General features: G+C 37.8%; 2 protein-coding genes across 4 annotated transcripts; both read right to left on the reverse strand.

Moving 5' to 3' along the window:
* Window positions 1-973: 973 nt before the first annotated feature.
* Window positions 974-4,416, reverse strand: sfr1 (SWI5-dependent homologous recombination repair protein 1). Its single transcript, XM_027167234.2, has 4 exons — window positions 4,296-4,416; window positions 3,993-4,097; window positions 1,578-1,898; window positions 974-1,478 (listed from the first exon to the last, which is right to left on the reverse strand). The coding sequence occupies exons 2-4, from the start codon at window positions 4,062-4,064 to the stop codon at window positions 1,287-1,289; spliced, it is 585 nt and encodes a 194-aa protein (XP_027023035.2). The 5' UTR covers window positions 4,065-4,097; window positions 4,296-4,416; the 3' UTR covers window positions 974-1,286.
* Window positions 4,417-6,836: 2,420 nt separating this feature from the next.
* lzts3b (leucine zipper, putative tumor suppressor family member 3b) lies at window positions 6,837-18,120 on the reverse strand. Of its 3 annotated transcripts, none has more exons than XM_027166814.2 (6): window positions 17,882-18,120; window positions 14,613-15,192; window positions 13,776-14,306; window positions 11,465-11,785; window positions 10,556-10,786; window positions 6,837-8,755 (listed from the first exon to the last, which is right to left on the reverse strand). In XM_027166814.2, exons 2-6 carry the CDS (start codon window positions 15,099-15,101, stop codon window positions 8,123-8,125), a joined length of 2,205 nt encoding a protein of 734 aa, XP_027022615.1. In that variant the 5' UTR covers window positions 15,102-15,192; window positions 17,882-18,120; the 3' UTR covers window positions 6,837-8,122. The 3 variants fall into 3 exon arrangements, with proteins under 3 accessions (XP_027022615.1, XP_027022613.1, XP_027022614.1); XM_027166812.2 differs by lacking the exon at window positions 17,882-18,120 and adding an exon at window positions 16,512-16,657; XM_027166813.2 differs by lacking the exon at window positions 17,882-18,120 and adding an exon at window positions 16,088-16,502.
* Window positions 18,121-19,370: the final 1,250 nt, after the last annotated feature.

Genomic DNA, 19,370 nt, shown 5'->3' on the forward strand with positions numbered 1-19,370 from the left:
TAAATTCCCTGAAGAATAAAAAACAAACCAAAATAAATCGTTCTGATCTTAGTTCCTACCCATATTTTACCATCCATTCACTTATCTTCAGTGACCACTCACTATCTCTTTCTCCCTCTCCTTCTGAAATTGTGCTTGGTTTCACTTCCTCTTCAAAACCAAGCACAATTTTGTACTTCCGCTGTACAATAGCATCGATTTTACAAGTCTTGAGATCAGTATTGCAGGGATGAACTCCATATTTCCATTTTTTTTTTTTTATCTCCCTTGGTATTTCGGTGATGGTGGTGGAAAGCACTGCCTAATTGCTCTAAAATCTCCCCTGTGCTCAGGTGGGTTGAAACCATAGCAGATGTTAAGTGTTTCATTGTACATTACAGTACACATATCTAGAGGCATTTGCAATCTTGCTTAGTGTGAGAGATAAGCACAATAAATACAGTCTGTGGCCAGATGCCAGCTCTCCAAATGTCAGCCATGCTCCTGCACCATCACATCATCAGCTGAGAAAACTACTTACACTCTGTACAGATGATGGTGGCTAACATGCTAAAAAGTTTAAATGACATTGGCAATAATAACTAGAAATATAGTCAACTGAAAGGAACTCAATTATTATAAGAGTGAACAAAGAATAGAAAAATGAGACTCATGTTTAAATGCTGCTAATCATTTTTACCCTTTATACACACTGGTCCTACTTATGTTTTTACTCAATGCCCTTTAGATAGAGAAGAAAGAAATGGAATAGAAATAGAAAGTGGGGGAATCTTCTCCAGCACCACACATACAACAATGTCAATGTCTCTGTTACACTGCAGAACCTCCACTAGCCAAATAATATAAAGTCTGTGATGATTTCTGTCCTTAGTATTGTTGTGCATCACAACAATCCTGAGAAGAGAGTAAGTAAAGTCCCATCTCTAATCTTTCTCCACATACATATCACTTAAACAGGATTTGTGAAAATATGCATTTTTCTTTACCTTTATTTACAATCACATTTTAATAAAATATACAGGAACAAAATGCATCTATGTTCTATGAGAGCAAACAGAGAAATGTGCCACAAAGTGCAAAACAGTACAATAAATAAAACAAAAGCTCAATCTTTAAGCTCCATTTGTAATTTTAGAAATACAGAGTTATTTCTTTCAAACAAAAGAACAATCTGTGACCATTATTTTCTTCCTGCACTGTCAATCTGGTGGATTTAAACACTTCAAAGACATCGATCCAAACGCCTGACTGCTGATTATGAATAACATAAAAACAATAAAGTCATATCAGCTGTCAGTGAATTCCTCCTCTGTCCTGTTGAAGTGAAGTATACTGTCCTCCAGTCCAAAATGGTCAATGAGCTGGGAGAGACTGGGCGTCTGGCCATCTGTAGGCAATTCTGTTTGTAATTCATACAAAGCTGCTTGAGCACATTGCCTCCATTTATCTGTCAGTCCTTGCAGTTGTGTCAGATCATTCTAATAATGTGAGAGAGAAAAAAGGTTTAGATAGTGATGAAATCACCTCAGACAGTAATTACTGTAAACATAGGGCTCAACATCAGTCAGCATCTTTACCTTCTTCCTGTACATTTTGACCATCTTAAGCCTTCGTAAAGTTTCAGATTTCTCCTTGAAATCTCTCTTTAACTTCTCTCGAAGCTGTAATAATTCACATTGAGAGCGCTGAGGACAATCTGACCCCAAGCTCTTCAGACAGTCTCTTCCAGACTCATTTCTGTTGACATCAATTACACCTTCGTCCCCCGGGGTCATCTCCTTGTTTGAAGCCTGTGGGAACTCGTCCTCATCGATTTTAAGTCTTTTAACCACGCTGAGTGGGGGTGTAAAACAACGCCGTGCTCTTTTTAATCTGTCCTTCAGCGCAGCACTCATTGGCTGGGAGCAAAAACAACAGACATTTATGGGACCAGAACCATGAGCATTTAAACTGTAATTAAATCTTTAAAAGTAATCTATACAATAGTGCCACTTTTATAGCTGTTGATTTTTAGGACAAACTCTTCATACAGGCAGTACAGCATTCTATGTGGGTCAAATTTTTAAATACATTTTGACACAACACTCAATAAATACAGCTCAGCGTCATACACTCTAATGAGTGAGTCATTCAAATTAGTCATTTCCTCCCACCTTATTGACTAGTCTATTTTCTACACATATTGTGCCTTACATACATCTGCACTATTTTATTTATGTGTATCTTTATATACCTTACTGTACATTCTGCCTAATAATATATTTATTTGTTTATTTATTTAGTGGACTTGTTTATTCAGCTTGCACATTTTTTATGCCATAACCTTATTACCTTATACTTCTTGTTCCTTTACAACAGTGTCTACATACTTTTTTTTTCAATGTCATAGCCTTAGAACCATTTACTTGTACTTTTCAACAATGTCCACACATCTCTTCACTGCTATAGCCTTTATATTTCTTCACTTTACATATGTTTACATATATTACAAGCTGTACATATGTTTACATTCTATCTATCTATCTATTACAAATGAATGCGTTTTCTTCACTGGTGAGTATTCAGAAATGCTTCTGAGGTGTTTCAACCTGTGAGCAGCAACAGATCGCAGCACTGAGACAGATCTCATATTACATCATATTACATGTTTATCACAGGTTATCACAGTGACAATTAATCACGATTTAATTTGGATTCAGTTATCTTCAGCTAGAAGCATCATATTACATGTGTTTTAATACATTTGACCATATGTGTCTCTAAAACACAATGAAATATGCTTTGTTTTATGACTACAGAATGTTTGGACAATGCTCTTAGGCCTTATGGAACTATAAAATTAAGTTTCCGGATTTAAAAAAATAGAGCCTAACCACCTTAATAGCTGGTATACCTGAAGGCAAACAGCTTTTAAGCATCAGAAATCAATGTAAAGTCTTCAGGCATTGAGTAATGTAGCACCATGTATAATTGCTTTGTATTTCAGTACTTTCTATTGAAAGTAAACGGCATTTATAAATGCACATTGCTCATTGTATTAAAGTCTACACAATAATGTAATAGTGGCATCTTGTAGGATCTATAATACATTTCTCACAGTTTTTGACTAAGGCATGACTATGTATTGTCCTAAATAAAGAATAAAACAGATTGTTGTTGTTTTTTATTTCCTTCAACAGAAATGCTTATCATTTCCCATTTACAATTGGATTCTCAAATAATTCCATTTCACACATTTTTCTCTTTTTAGATTAAATATATCTCTATAGAGATCACTCCTATTTTTTTGGTCCTTTATAGACAGCTTATATAACTTACTGATAGTCCGTTAAGTGGGTTACTTAAAGCCACAGTGCAGATGTTTGGTTAAACTAATATATACAGTCTGACAGTTTCACACAAGTAACACAGAGTCACTGTGTAAAAATAGTAGTTAGATTTTAGCCTAGGTAAAACATTAGGTTACAGGTAAGGACATACTGTAGAATAACCTATAACACTACCAAACACTGGATGAATAAATTAGTTATACTTATACAACTTTGCAAACATTTACTTGCACCGTGAATGTTCCCAAGTTAGTGTCAACATACTCAGAGCTGATAAAGTAGTTTGTGACTGAGTCCCGATTGAGTCAGTGATGTTCGGGGTCTCCATACTGAGTCCCTGAATGAATGATGGGCCCTAGATCAATGAAGCAGTCTTGCAGATTTCCCCCATTATGTAATATTAGTAAAAACAAACAGGTCAAAACATTATGATTTATAGATCTAACAGATCAGGTAGAACCAATACAAACTTTTGGATAGAAGAATTTTGACATGATCATTTTTTGAGACTTTTTTTAGTTTTACGTAGATGTATTACATTTTCGAGACTAAACGGCTTCAGGATGTTCAGAATTTTTGAAAGCTTGTAAAAAGCGTTGTGTCTTTCATATGCTTTTGGGGATTTGTGATGAGCTTTGCATGAAGTAAACTTAGCAATGTTACCTTGCCAACACTGGGACAGCTTTGCTCAGGAGTTTCATCATCTAATGTTTTTCTCAGAGGTGTTTTATCCATAGACGTCTGTTCGTATCTATTAGCGGACTCTTACTACAAAAAAACAACAACAAAAAAACAAACAAACAAAAAACTTACAAAAATAACAACAAACGAATAATTAAAGCTACGCTACAGGACATATAAAGCACCGAAGTAACTGGTTATACTTTACAAACTGAAATAGCTGTGTTTATATCTAATCTAACTGACAAACAAATAAAAAAAAATATTACTATACACAGACATTACAGAATTATAAATCTTTGACGCTTTCCTGATTCCCCAGTTAGCTTCAGGCTGACGAGGAAAGATGACGTTTCCAAAAAAGAGGCTCATGGGAAATGTAGGACTGACCGAAACATAATCCTCGGTGATGATGATGATGATGATGATGATGATGATGATGATGATGATGAAATTGTTTTTATAGCAGTCTGTGTATATTTTATTATGTTCTTTATATTTTATATTGGTGGGACATTTGGCCAGCTTCTGTCTTATCTTTTATTCCTTGTGATTGTTTTGTTGTTTTGTTTATCTACTGTTAATCCCTGTGCAATATTTTGTTTTATATATATTATATTAATTTTGTATAGTGAGCATATACAGTCTTATTTGTTTCCTTGGCAGACCTGTTGAATGTCTGGTTTTTCAACAGTGAATTCTTTCTTTTTCAGGACATTTCAAATTGTTATCATGACTATGCAAAATGTTTGTTTATACAGATATTTGGTTGTTTCTAAAAGCTCAACTTAATGTCAGTGTATAAATATGACTGTAGTTATATTCATACTTTATCATTGTCCCCTATGAAACTTCTTGGGAGAAATGGACACACTCCTCAGTGCTTTCCCTTCTGACAGCACCCCTCTGACAGTGCGTGGCTGCAGTCTTCTTGCCTCCTGACTCTTCTGAATTCCTTCTCTTTAACATTCAACTGCTGCCCCCTCCTACACAAGGGAGGAAATGCCCTGGATATGATTTTTTATCTATTCTACCCCAGCTACAGAAATGACTGCTACCCCACTTCAAATCTCAGATCATCACCTGGTATCCTTCATGATCCTTCATGATCCTCTGTCCACTAAACCCAGGAAGACTTCTCCCTGTTTTGCTCCATGGCTGTTAGATGTGTTGCGCAGCAATCAATTGCTTATATCAGATAACATGTAGGGGAGCAACATCTGCTCCATGCAGACTCTCCACTCCAGGACTCAGTACATGGTCCTCTCATTTTCTCTCTATTTGTTCACTCTCTTGGCAAAGTTATATCCTCACATGGTTTCTATTACGACTGATATGCTGATGACACTCAACTCCTTCTCTCACATACCATGGCTTTTGCGCAGATCTCAGCACGTCTGGTGGGCATCTTAGATGATAGCTCATAAGTTAAAACTCAATCCCAGCAAAACTGAGCTGCTGGTCATCCCATGTGATCATCCCCAGGTCAGGATCTTGCATTATCCCTACACAACAATCTGATCTCCCCTTTGGTTTTAGCTTTCAACCTTGGAGTAACCGTGGACAATCAACTGTCCTTTTCTTGTACATGTTCTGTCTCTTGTGATTTTGAGACTGCAACTCTCTGCTGGCATGCCTACCTATCAACACAATTATTCATATGTAAATTATCCAAAATGCAGCTGCACAACTTGTTTTCAACCTGCTTAAGTTCTCACACACCACCCCACTGCTGCACTCCCTCCACTGGCTTCCGGTAAATGCACACATCAGATTCAAAACACTGATGCTTGCCTCCATATCCAAAAATAGACCAGCTCTATCTTACCTCAAAGCTCTCATCACTCCTCGCACTGCACCTCGCACCCTCAGAGCTACCAGCACTGCTTGACTGGTCCTATCATCTCTCAGGGTAAGAGATATGTATACAGCAAGACTCTTTTCTGTTCTGGCACCAAAGTGGTGGAATGAACTTCCCCTAAATGTCTGAACATCTCAGTCACTGGCTCTGCAAATAATGGGTGAAACCAGACCTTTTCCTGGAACTTGCACTTATTTTCCCTGTTTGTTTTATGTGTATATTTAAAAACGTGTTGATATTTTCATTGATAGAGACTTCAAAACACTTGTATATTGCTCTGGATGTGGTCGTCTGCCAAATGCCATAAATGAAACAACTTTGCACCTGAATCCAGTACGACCATGACTCACATTAAAATGATTGACTAACAAGAGTTACCTGTTAAATCCGTATTTAGTTCAGTGTATACATTCCTGATTTTATATATTTCTGGATTGGCTTTTGCTTACACTTACATTTCTGGCATTTTACAGGCTCCCTTATTCAGAGCGACTTACAATCTATCTCATTTTATACACCTGAGCAATTGTGGGTTAAGTGCCTTGCTCAAGGGCCCTGCCCCACAGTGGCAGCTTGGTGGACCTCGGATTTGAACTCACAAACTTCCAATCAGTAGTCCAGCTCCTTAGCCACTAAGCTACCATACGTGTCCTTTTTTTATTTTGTTCTTGCTTTCTGTTCTACATCGCATCAGTTGACCCCTTCATGATTTCTGTCTAATATTAAAATGCAGACACAAGATTTGAAGACAAACAGCTAAACTGTATAATGTTATCAGTATTAGCAGAACTGGCAAAACTAGTCTTTAAAGAAATTCGTCATTTCTTATTAAATAATTTAGTATGTTTTTAAAACTTTTGGCTTATTATCTTCCAGTTTATAGCACAAATGGGACCCCATACACATGACACATTTTAATTGCTATATTATGAACAAAACAAGAATATTACTCTTAAATAGCCTGTAATTTCAATGTCACTTTCTGTCTTTATTTTTAACTTTTGTTTGGGTATGCTTTTCATCAAGCCATTACACTAACATAAATACAAACAATAAAAATGGGTATAAAAACATATCATTTTGCTCTAAACAATACCATAATTACATTTATAACAACAACAACAACATTAAAAGGAACTTGGGTATACTGTTGCCTTGTTTCCTAGCAGAAATGGTAGGCTAAAAAAGTGACCCAATGTTAAATTGCTTCATTGGTTCACAATTAGAATAAATAATAACTATAATCTTTTCAAAATATTCACACAGAGTGCCTTGATGTATGAACATGTTTACATAAATAGATAAATAGATTACAACAATTAACAACCAAATTTGTAGCTTGTTTTCCAAGAACGAACAATAGAGCATAGCAGCAACGCTGATCCTTTAGAAAAGGCAACATTCTTCACCTGCAGCCTTTGGATAAGTTCAAATCATACTGTTGTACTAAATAGCATGGCAAAGGTGGTGTATGTCGACTAATTAGTGCAATAGTATGTGTTTTACATACAATTTCGTATAGTTATGTGCTGTTTTGGACAAATCTTTTTCTGTCCGCTCCTTCTGTTCTTGTTCATCTGACCATATACAAACCATATATGCTCTCTTAGTCCCAGTGTACAAATAAAGTCACAGAGTACTAAAGCAAATGTTTTTTGATTTGTTTTTGTGACTTCCCATTTCTCAAACCAAACAAAACCAAAAAAGGTAAACTACTTTTTCAAGTAATTCTGCTTGTGAGTGTGAAACCATCCCAACACTCTTTGATGACCATTTGTAATCATTTTAGTCACTGCAGTCTTTGTGCAGTGATGGAGAACCAGGTTCCCCAGTATCCCTGAAACATCACTGAAGTGTGTCTATGCCTTTCTTCATATTCGACACCAGATATCTAAAACAATGTTCATTCTCTTAATACTGAATTCTAGAACGTCTCCCAACATTTTCAAAATCCTCATTCTTTCTAATTCACTGATACCCTCAATACCTTCAGTTATATAGTTAGATGTCAGTGCAAGTGTTTGTGTGCATGTGTGTGTAAATGAGCCTTTGTCTTTTTGTCTAAGTGGGTCTTTTATCATTCCAGCACACCGATTTATTACTGCATCTTTTTGTTCCCTTAAAGTAGTCTGTCAATGCCCTTACTGAATATCTGGGACTTTCTGACTCCAATTTAAACAAATCATTTCCAATAATGCATGTTGAACAAATGTCGATTGTCTCTGTATTGTGTCATTATACAGTGGCATATCTAAATCTCAGTAGACTCGATCCTCTCCAGGCGAGAGGTCCCGGCCCATGGGGGAGCCAGCTGGTTTGGGGAAGGGGTTTTGGAGTCATCTGGGGCTGGGGTGAGTGTAACGGTAACTGGTACAGATATGGGTAGGCTTGCTGGTGGAGGTGTACTGGATGTTCCACACAGCTTAGCCCCAAGCTTGCCAACACGCTCCTCTAAAGCTTGGTTTCTTTGCAGCGTCTCTACATAGCTGAGCTGCAACTGTGCCTGGTACTTGAGTACACGCTCCTTCTCGTCCCGCCAGGTGTGACGCTCTTGGGCAAAAGCAAGTGCTTGGAGCTCACGTTGCTGTCGTTCCAACCGCAGCTCGCCCTGCAGTCGCTCTAGCTGCTGCCGCAGCTCTCCAGCTTCCTGCCGCTGTGCCTTAGCCTCGTCGCTCTGCAAGCTCAGTAGGGCATCTACCATAGGGCTGAGTGGGGAAAGAGGTGTCAAAACTTCAGGGGTACATGGTGAATGCAGGCCACCCCAAGGCAGGCTGCTGGTGAGTCCTGTTGCACGTTCACCAGTGTAGCTCAGTTCACCCAAAGCTCGTTTTAGCCCCAAAACCTCCGCCTCAAACACCACTAGCTTGTCTCGTAGTATGGATACCTGATAGGAAGAGAGAGGAGATGTGAGTGAAGTGGTAACATATTGTAGCTAATAAAAGTCACACAATTGAACTGAATTTTGAACTAAAATTTTAGTTTTAAAATAAATTTTAAGTACTATTTAGTTTCAATGAGTCCTACAATGCACTCTTTGTTGTTGTCTGTCAAAAACAAATAATTAAGTTTATGAGTTAACTAATGAATTTGTTTTTTGAGTGTTCCACTAGTAAAAATAAAGTCCCATATCTGATACTATATGATATTATTTGTTATTATATACAATATATTCCAATTTTACTTTAATTTAAAAAGTTGTATACAATGTTTTAGAATGTATGTAGAATGTTACAATGTACTTTACAATGTGATAGATTTATGGATATTTTATATTATGCTAGTTTCCTCTGAAAGTATTTAGGCTGTAATTTTTGCTATACACTAAAGTCATTTAAATCTGGGATCCAAAGATGAGAATGGGGTGATCAGAATTTAATTTCCTGATATTTGTATATATGATTTATTAGGCAACAAATTTCATAATTTGCAGGTGAGCAAAAATAAAAGGATTTTAAAGTAAATAAAACGTAATATTTGGTTTCTTGTCACTGTGATTTCTACAGTGACTGTGGCATTCTACTTTTGTGATGCTTTTCCATGTTTGTATTACGTGTATTGACGTGTGTAACAGAGCAAGCAGGAGTTGTGTTGTCTAGCAATGACACAGATAAGATTTATGCTAATATGGACAATGAGAGGCCAGAAATGTGTCATGTGTCTCAGAGTAGTTTCATGACAGAGTTATTTGAAGTGAAAGAGGTCTTTCCACAATAACTACTCTTGTACAGTGATAATAATGATATGAATGAGCAAACAGCTCAGAGCTTAATCAGACTGAGACTGTGGCTAAGAGAGATTTATATGAAAGACTGGAATAGAGGCTCATAGTCAGTAAATGGTGCAATTCATGTGCTGTCCATGACGTAGGTGTTTATATAGTAATAAAATACTGTATCTGTCATCGGTTACTGATATTTGTTGCTACAGTACGAATAGCATTACCTTGATTACTATAAATATATTATTTTCCTGACTTATTATATCTATTTACAATTTATAGGCACAAATTCAACTTTTCTGCTGCTCTTTACTGTATGTCTTGCTCACAACTGGAAAACAGAAAGTCTTGAGCTTTCATATGCAGGTATTCTTTAATGTTATTCACCTGCCATCCAGAATTCAGGGTATGATATTGCAAAATATTCACTTCCTATTGTTTAATCTATTATTTGGCACATTTATTGTACTAAATAACCACAGCATAACCACAGTGCAGTAACATTGTTTAAAAGATTTAACACAGTAAATGTAGTGACTGTGGCATCACAGTTCTTTGGCTGAAAAGTGGTACTACAAATATTTTACACTATTAAAGGATCTATTCTAATATTTATTATAATTATGACTGACATGCTTTATACATTTCAGTTTTTAACTAAAAACATTTTGGTGTGTAATTACTCTAAAACATTGCATGACAAGCAAATTATGCAGAAAGTTTGAGCAATCCATGGAATTCCGATTAACTAAGCACAGTACAGTACATTCATCATGGCATAAGACATATAGATAAATTTTGGTGTTGTATTGGAGCACAAGCAAAGCTAGTAATTACGGGTAAAACATGAAACTAGTTTGATCGCTTCATACACACAGTCTGACATGAACACAGATCGATTGCAGCCTCATCACTACTGTGCTTTCTGGAATGTGGAAATACACTCGTTTCTAAGCATGTTTTTACCTCTGTCAGCGTCTTCTTCAGTTCTCCCTCACATCTCTCCAGCTCACGGCTCTTGCTGCTGTAGGAATCCTTTAGGCCGAGCATGGCCTCCTCTCTCTCCTTCAGCTGTGCATTGAGCTCTTTAAGTTGACCTCTTAGTGCTACCATCTCTCCTGCTCGCTGAGTCACTTCATGCTGACTGTCCCTTAACTGCTGCTTCAGTAGAGATATCTCACCCACCTTCTGACAAACCTAGCCAACACAAAACAGCACATAGTTACTTCCGAGGGCAATAAGTACAGTTATCAACAGAATTATTGCCTTCTTTGCATGGTCAGGCAAAACTGACCATAAAATTACATTCAAAGATATTGTAAATTTCCCACTCAAACAACTGGAAGTGATGTTTTGTTTTTATTTGAAATATATATATAGCAAAATTATTGACACTTATAAAGATTATATAAACAAATTGCCCTCCTTAAAAATTTCTATTTCATGATCAGTGTCTCAGTTGCCAGTGAACTACATCAAGGGAGATTGGAATTAAAATTGGAATTGGAATCAATCCCTCTTGAAACTTGTCTAAAGAAGGGGAATCCACATGCACAAACATAAGACATGAGAGATATAAAAAAAACACAAGAATATAGGTACTTAGAATGTTGTACAAGATCTCTCTACAAGTGTTCTATACAACATTATACCGCACTACAATAAAAAGCACAGAGTTGTCATTCTCTAGAGAGAGAAAACATTTTTAATAACAGTGTGTCATTTTAATGGAAATAGTGTTTAGTTTACTTTACTGCATATGTACTACAGATCTGTGTACACCAGTGGTATAGGAAATAATATTTTTAAAGGATTTAGATAGTTACCCCACTGCCTGTCCATGTCTAAAATTTGTCATTACACATAACTTCTTACCTCCCATTTGGTTTCCTCCAAACGGGGCAAGAGTTCAGCCTGCTCTTTACGGTAGTCCAGGCACTTTCGCTCCAGCTCTTCACGCTGAGCCAACAGGGTGCTGATTTCCTCCTGGAGCCGGTTCTTGTCCTGTTGTAGTCGGCTGATCTGGGCCTGCAGTGCCTGCTGTGAACGTTGTGCCCGCCGGGTCACCTGCTGCAACCTTCCAGCATAGTTCTGTCTCAACTCCTCCATCTCTCGCTCCCATACCCGTTGTTTCTCTTCGAACACTTGCATGATGGCTGCTTCACTCTGGTCCAGGTTGCGACGCATGTGAAGAACCTTAGTGGAAATCAAGCAGGTGAGTGATCACACAACAGCCCATCAGAAGGTTCATGTAATTATTGGAGTTACAGTATAAAATTGTGTTGTGATTATTGATACGTTGCCACTGGATTAATCAAAGCCCATAGGACTTAGCTATTGAAGTCAGGTATAATTGGGTTACTAAAATATTTTTGGTCTTGGGTTGGGCTTGAAACATTAAATATATATATATTGTGGCTGGCTCAGAAGTGAATTTCACATGTGCTTATGAGAATACTGCAAAACAAACTGTTGGAATTCTAGAGCCAAACATTGCGCCTAGGACAACCTGTTCTCCAATGTGTCTCAGTGCAGAAGCAGAGATGAAGCTGTCACCAATCATCATATATACTGTACCACTGTATACTGATAGTTTTCAATATAACACTTTATATCAATCCCTATATATACCTTTATACCACTAGCTAGTGTCATTCAACATAGTAGGCCCATTGTGGAAAAAAGCAAGACACTTAATGTAAACTAAATCTAAAGTCAGCACAAAAAACAATAAATTATCACTTCCAGGTTTTTGTTTGGGAGAAAGCAACCCAAATAGTATGCTGAAAATCATGAGGAGGATGAGAATGCTTATAAATAAATCACCAATTATTAGTAAAAATGTAAAATTAATGAAGTTTAATGAAAGTTTAAAATAAGGAAATCGGTTTATTTCGGAAAATATAAATGTAATTTAACTCAGCTGATGTGTTCGATATTTAAACATATTTAAATACCCACTGAAGATCATGTTTTATTGTACCTTTATTTAGTGGAGTGATGTTACTTTATTTAGTGAAGGAGTGATGAGTGATGTGATTTTATTTAATGTTTTAAAAAATGTTATTCAAGCCTTTTGTTGGCAGGTTCAGTTAAATTTAGTGGTCTCTGTTATTCATTTTCTTTGAGGTTATATTTCCTATCAAAGCTTTTTTTTTATATCCTTTGAGATGTATTAGTTTTTTCTCTCTGCTCACAAATTGCCAAATTATCCTTAAAAACTAACATACCCCAATCAGCCAAAACCTCTGGCAGGTGAAGTGCATAATTCAATCTCTTTACACTGGCACCTGTCAAATGTTGCAATATATCAAACAGCAAGTCAGTTCTCAAATGTATGTGTTGGAAGCAGAGGAAATGGGCAAGCATAAGGAAATTTGACAAGGGCCAAATTGTGATGGCTAGACGACAAGGTCAGTGCATCTCCAAAACAGCAGGTCTTGTGTATTGTGCAGTGGTTAATATCTACCAAACATGGTTCAAAAACTGGCAGACCGAATTGCGTGGGAGACTGAAGGCATTGCCTGTGCCTACAATTGCCACATGAGGATCAAAACTGGAACATGGAGCAATGGAAAATGGTGTCGTGGTGTAATGAATCACTATTTTATTTCAGATCTTGTGGATGCTTGTGCATTGTTTACCTAGGGAAGTGATGTCACCTGGATGCACTAAGGGAAGAAAGCAAGCCAACAAGGAAGTGTGATGTTTTAGGCAATGCTCTACTAGCAAAATTTGTGGCCTGGCATTCATGTGGCTTCTTCTTCTACTTTTGGCTTTTCCTATTAGGGTTTGCCATAGCGAATCCTCATTTTCCACCTATAGCTCTATCCTCAGCATCCTCTACTCAAACACTAATTACCATGTCCTCTTTCAACCCATCCATATATCTCCTCTTTGGACTTCATCTTGACCTCTTACCAGGCAGCTCCATCTCCAACATCCTTCTACCAATGTAACCACTCTCCCTCCTCTGTAAATATCCAAACCATCTCAATCTAGCCTCTCTGACCTTGCCCCCCAAAAAGCCAAACTGAGCTGAGCAAACTGGCTCTGATGTGTTGTTCCTAATCCTGTCCATCAGTTAGTATAATCAGTTAGTCAACCATGTCACAATAGTATTGTATATAGCGGATTAGTATAGTATTATATCCACCCAAGTCTACGCTAGGTAAATTTCACTCACCTCTTGTTCTTTTTCCCACAGTCGGTCCTCTAAGTCCTGTATTATATCATCTGATGAGGGAGAGGGGTGAATGGCAGCTGGCATATCAGCCAGGTGACATAGCCTGTGATAGGATGATGAGCTCTTCCCTGAGGATGAGCGGCCACTGTCCGAAGCACTCAAGCCATTCTGGTAGTTGGGCTTGTCCAATTTGTCCGTGCCTAATCTGTTGATATGGCTGGTTGAGGCACTGAAGGGTCCAAGAGCCTGTGCAGGAGCATAGCCAGAACCAGGCACTGTGTATGTGGGCAGGCTGGTGAAGGAATTCCTTCCGGAGTCAGTCATTACACCCTGGCCCCCATCCTCTCTGCCCTGCTCTCTCTCTGGACTCTCACGCTCACTAAGTGGCTGGGGGTCATCAGACCCTCCTGTGCCTCCAGCACATTGACCTCCAGCCCCACCTCCAGCATGTGCCACTAGGTTCTGCATGGAATGAAAGCTCTTTGGCACTACAGGTTTAAAGGCAGAGGGCCGCACCAATCCAGAATTGTTCTGAGAGTGTATGTAAAGAGGACAGTACAAGTTAATACATGATACAATAAACTGTACTCACAGAAACAGTAAAATACATAATTTCTTGCCTAAAAATGGTAAATATTATAAGATGTCTGTTCAGTCCAGTTGGGTTTATCAAGGTTTATCAAGGCAATAGTGAAACAACTATTAGCAAAAATATTATAGCTCACTAAGTGTTCCTATCCTTGTTTTATCGAAATTCAATGTATTCTACAGCAATCTCAGTAATTATAAAGGTCAATTTCTTTTGAAAATAACATTCTTTAGCTTACAAATAAATACCTGTTCTGACTTTCCAGACATGGGCAAAATCTTGGGTGGAGTTCGGCCATTTGCCTTTGTAGCATTCACCTCTCTGATTTTCACAGCAGCCATGCTGTCACCACTCTTCTCTCCAGTGTGCACAACCACATTCCTTCGAGCATCTACACTCATGTCCGCTAGTGGCCGTGGTGCCACCCTTCGGCCAGCAGCATTACTCTCCAGGCGTTCACAGATGGAGGGCACCCTCTCCAGATTGGAGGAGGCAGTGGTCGACTCACAGCCAGCAAGCTGTGGCCGGTCTGTGGTTGTGCTGCTACCCCCCCTTTCATCACTGGAACCTGTGCATTCAGACATGGAAGGTGGAGGGTTGAGACGTTCGGCGCTGAAACTGCGATCTGATGGGCCTCTACGTGATAGGGGTGGCCCACGAGGGAGGGTGGTACGTGTGCCAACGCTCTTCATGGCGAATTCTTGTTCGCCAGCCACCCCACTGCCAACACTTCCCATGGCGGTCAAAGTCTGCCTCTCACTCAGCACCACAACCCCTTACATGGCCCACTGTAGTGAAGGATGTACCATCAGCTAGTGGGCACATACACTGGACAGAGAGAGAGAGAGAGAGAGCGAGAAAGCAAGAGAGAGAGAGAGAGAGATTGGATAATGCATTTATCTGCCTCAAGGGTTAGACCTTTGGTGATGAATGACAGTTCCTTATGCATTAAACAGATGTACATATATTGTGCAATATATATATATATATATATATATATATATATATATATATATATATATATATACACACACAGAGAGAGAGAGAGAGAGAGAGAGAGAGAGAGAGAGAGAGAGAGAGAGAGAGAGAGAGAGAGAGAGAGAGAGATTCAGTAGAACAATACCACATATAGCTCTAAACCTGTTTTTAGGATTTTATTTACCTGGGCCTGTACTTTCAGAATTGAAAGGAATTTCAGTTTTCCTAAAAGTTAGTGAGACCTTAAAACTTTAGTTTTTGGTGCTTTCCTTACTGCCATATATGTTTCAGTGTCCTTCTGCAGAAATCAGTCTAAAACTGATGGCCTTTCACTGTCAAGACTTGCAAGTATGAAGTATGAAGAACTGCTTATAATAACTACATTCTCACATAACAACAGACAATAGGAGACGTCTGTTTACACAGTGCCCTGAAGAATACTTAACTCATAGCAGCTATTAACTGACAGTTATCTCAAAACCGAATCAACATCGCCACCTCCTGAGACACCACATCGTTCGGAAAATCAAGAAAAAATGTCTTATTCCAGCTCTCATGTTTGTTTCTCTCTCAGTTGTGCTTCAGTCACTATCCATGCATTATAAACGCTCTATACACACAGTCTTTTTTACACCCTCCACCAACGAGGCCTCCATGGCCGATCTAGTGATACTGTGATATCACTTTGTTGCTATCACACACAGAGACACAGCGGTGCTCACAATGCTGAGCTCAAAACACTTACAGGAGCATCACGAGCGTAAACCTGGCCCTTTACACTCTGTCTCTTTATTCTCTCCTCCGCTTGCATGTGCATTACATAATGCGCGTCGGGATTCGTCCTCCATAGGATTATACTGGAGAGAAAGGGCGCATCGTTCGCTCTTTCTCCTCGGAGCGTTTGTGTGCCATTCCCGCGCTCCTTAGCCTGCTTTACTCACTCCAATGAGTCTCAACGCGACTGTAAAGGCTCCACATCTTCTTGCCCATGCGTCTCTGCAACAATAGGGGCTAAAACAGCACCGGTTCGTCTACATGCAATGTATTTCCGAGCATTAAAATAAGGACGATAGGCTATGCGTGACACGTAGGTACGTAGCAATGAATCCCCGTGTGAGGTTTACCAGCTCTGTCTCAAGCGATGGATGCTCGTATGCCACCGTACTTACTGTTCAGAGCACCGCCGATCAGCGAAATATGCATGGACACCCGAGGCTCATAAAGATGAAAAGAAATTCCTGATTAGTGCCTTTGGCTTTGAATCGGCTGATGGAAGCGGCGGATGCGCGTATCAGCTGGACCACACGCCCACCTCGACCCCGCCCCTCTGTCACACGCTGGAAACGCCCCTTGGAGGCCGTGATGTAGGCAACACGCTTGTAAGTAGTAGATCACCTGCAGCCAGGTGGCGACCATCCAGCTGGCGCGCATCTTAGGCCACGTTCGAGTGATTATTAACCGTGGACTAGTGATGAGCGACGGTGGGATCTGGAACACACTAGACACCGATTATAATCCGGACTAAAGTTATAATAGACCTGTTAGTGTTGATGATAAACACGATGACTCAAGTGTGAAGTGAAAAAGGCTATGACAAGACTATTAAGACTTGTCATTATATCGATGAGCAAACCAACAGTAATGTTTAATTAAAACATCTTAGAATTTCAGAGGCGAAAATAGCCATTTTCATTCATAAATGATGCTTAATTATGCTTAGATTTTTTCAGCTACGAAAATCTTTATTTGTGCATTTCTACGTGCCTGTTATGGACTGATGCACACACACACACACACACACACACACACACACACACACACACACACACACACACACACACACACAATGTCATTTAACAGGTTTCAGAATCCATTCACAAATTCACTGGTGACATCAACGCGCAGCAGTTACCATGGAAACGGGCTCCATCAAATTCAGGGCATAAAATGTCATGTGACACAAAAAAGTGATAACGCCACCAGGGTGTGCTGTTGAGGCACGAAAATAACCTGCTAGTGATTTGTTACCTGTATCATGGAATATAGTAAAGTTATTACCAAGATATAAAATACAGAATTTTTCTATTGTGGTCTATACTGATTGAGAAAGCTTAAATGTAAATAAACCAACTTTCTACTCACAAACAAATATAGATCCAGTTCCATTTAACCATTTAAGTTTATTTTTATGTAAAGGATATGTTTCCAAAGGCAATTTATGTGATAATAAAAATATATTTTTAATTACTGTTCTATATATTGTCTAATAGTAAACATTAAATGTGATCTGCATATCCACCATTGACCAGGAAAAAGCATTTACTCAAGCTAAAAAAAATAATGAATATAATAATTGTTATTTTTTTCTAAAATGTAAAATGTAATTTTATTCTGAAATAGTAAGCCTGTAATTTTGTGTATTTATACTTTCCTTGATTATTATTTAAATAAAATAATGTTTAAAATCCAGCTATTTCAGTGTAATATCCATCAATTATTTAATCATTTATTAGAAAATGCATATGAACAACAAACTTACAGAGGTTGGTGTTTTTTCAGGTAGAGTTGTGAAGATGCTTTAAAATAATCCATTTTATATGAGTAAAAAGCTACTTTTCACAAGAAAACTTTGTATTTAACTTTTATCAGTTAAAACCTTTAAATACAAAAAGCAGCAATTAATATTTTTAATAGCTGCCACTGAAAAAAAAACAACTATTCACTTCTCAAGTCATTTGTTTTCAAAAAATTTGAACATGGCTTACAACATAAGTGTCACAAAACTTACTAACTATACTTTATAAACACATGCTTATAAACCTTTGACCTCTGAGTGTTTAATGTCATGTGATAAAGCAAGGGACAGTTAGTAGCAGTAGGGTGTGCTGTGGAGTAAAGCCAATGATGAGAGAAGAGTATCTTCTAGTAAAAACATCTCACTGACCATTATGAATGTAAATCTGCAATATTAGTCACTAGTATATTACATATATTGTATTGTTGTGGTCAGTACTAATTGACTTAATCATACATAGTAAATTGACCAGTTTCACAAGGGCAGTGTGGGGAACAACTTCACTTGGGCCAAAATATTACATGGACGTTTTATGTTACATTGTCAAGAACGTGCCCTTCAGGATACATTACTACATTTGCTCTCAGTGGTATGCAGACAGAGTTTCAGAAATGTGTGTCAAAACGCTCATATAAGTGATCTTTTTTTATAACAATTTTTTTTTACTAAACAGTGTGTGTAAATTACAGAATCAAATCTTATATTATTTTAATCACACTATTTTTGCCTTAGTAAGTTTTGAAACATGTGACCAACACACAGCAAGGGTTAGATTAGGCTAAATTACAACCTTCATACAGCAGGGGTAGTTTTTATGCAGCATTACAACTTACATAACAAGTTAAATCTCTCTCTCTCTCTCTCTCTCTCTCTCTCTCTCTCTCTCTCTCTCTCTCTCTCTCTCTCTCTCTCTCTCTCAATAAATAAATAAATAAATAAATAAAGTAAAGTCAATGAATTTCTTGAATCATTTTATTCAATGAAACATCCAGTAATAAAAACTCTTGTGTGTGGAGAAGATTTTGTTTCCTCTGTCCCTGGGGAGCAACTGGTGAAGTGTGTCTTTTGTAAGAGGTGTGCACATAAACTGTGCGATCAAGTATATAAAAACTACTGTGTGTTTGTCATATTTGTGAAGAAAAGGTAATTTATTTCCCATATCTTTAAAAGAAAAAGTATATTTAAAGATATATTTTAATTTGCTGCCCTATGCTCTTAGAAAAAATGTTGCAGTGTTTTATATATTTTATTTCTATATTTGTATGTAATTTAAAATTATCATTATAATGTAGCATATATCATAATATAATGATCTATTGTGTATGCAATATATCAGTATTACTAAATACTATATATACATATATCCACAAAGAGTATTATTATATAGTATTTAGTTATACTGATTGAAGACCTTTAAAAAAGCTGAAATTACACAATAAGTTAAGATTTGCAG

The sequence above is a fragment of the Tachysurus fulvidraco genome, chromosome 14 (assembly GCF_022655615.1).
Source record: "Tachysurus fulvidraco isolate hzauxx_2018 chromosome 14, HZAU_PFXX_2.0, whole genome shotgun sequence".
Classification (NCBI taxonomy): domain Eukaryota; kingdom Metazoa; phylum Chordata; class Actinopteri; order Siluriformes; family Bagridae; genus Tachysurus; species Tachysurus fulvidraco.

What these genes read in the sequence shown, in the direction of transcription:
- sfr1 (XM_027167234.2), bottom strand. Translation starts at nt 4,064, where the DNA reads ATGGATAAAACACCTCTGAGAAAAACATTAGATGATGAAACTCCTGAG. An exon ending in GCTGTCCCAGTGTTGGCAAG is followed by an intron (nt 1,899 to 3,992) that starts GTAACATTGCTA and finishes TTTTGCTCCCAG; the next exon opens with CCAATGAGTGCTGCGCTGAA. An exon ending in TCAAAATGTACAGGAAGAAG is followed by an intron (nt 1,479 to 1,577) that starts GTAAAGATGCTG and finishes TCACATTATTAG; the next exon opens with AATGATCTGACACAACTGCA.
- lzts3b (XM_027166814.2), bottom strand. Translation starts at nt 15,101, where the DNA reads ATGGGAAGTGTTGGCAGTGGGGTGGCTGGCGAACAAGAATTCGCCATG. An exon ending in TGTGGGAAAAAGAACAAGAG is followed by an intron (nt 11,786 to 13,775) that starts GTGAGTGAAATT and finishes ATTTCCACTAAG; the next exon opens with GTTCTTCACATGCGTCGCAA. An exon ending in TGAAGAAGACGCTGACAGAG is followed by an intron (nt 8,756 to 10,555) that starts GTAAAAACATGC and finishes TCTTCCTATCAG; the next exon opens with GTATCCATACTACGAGACAA.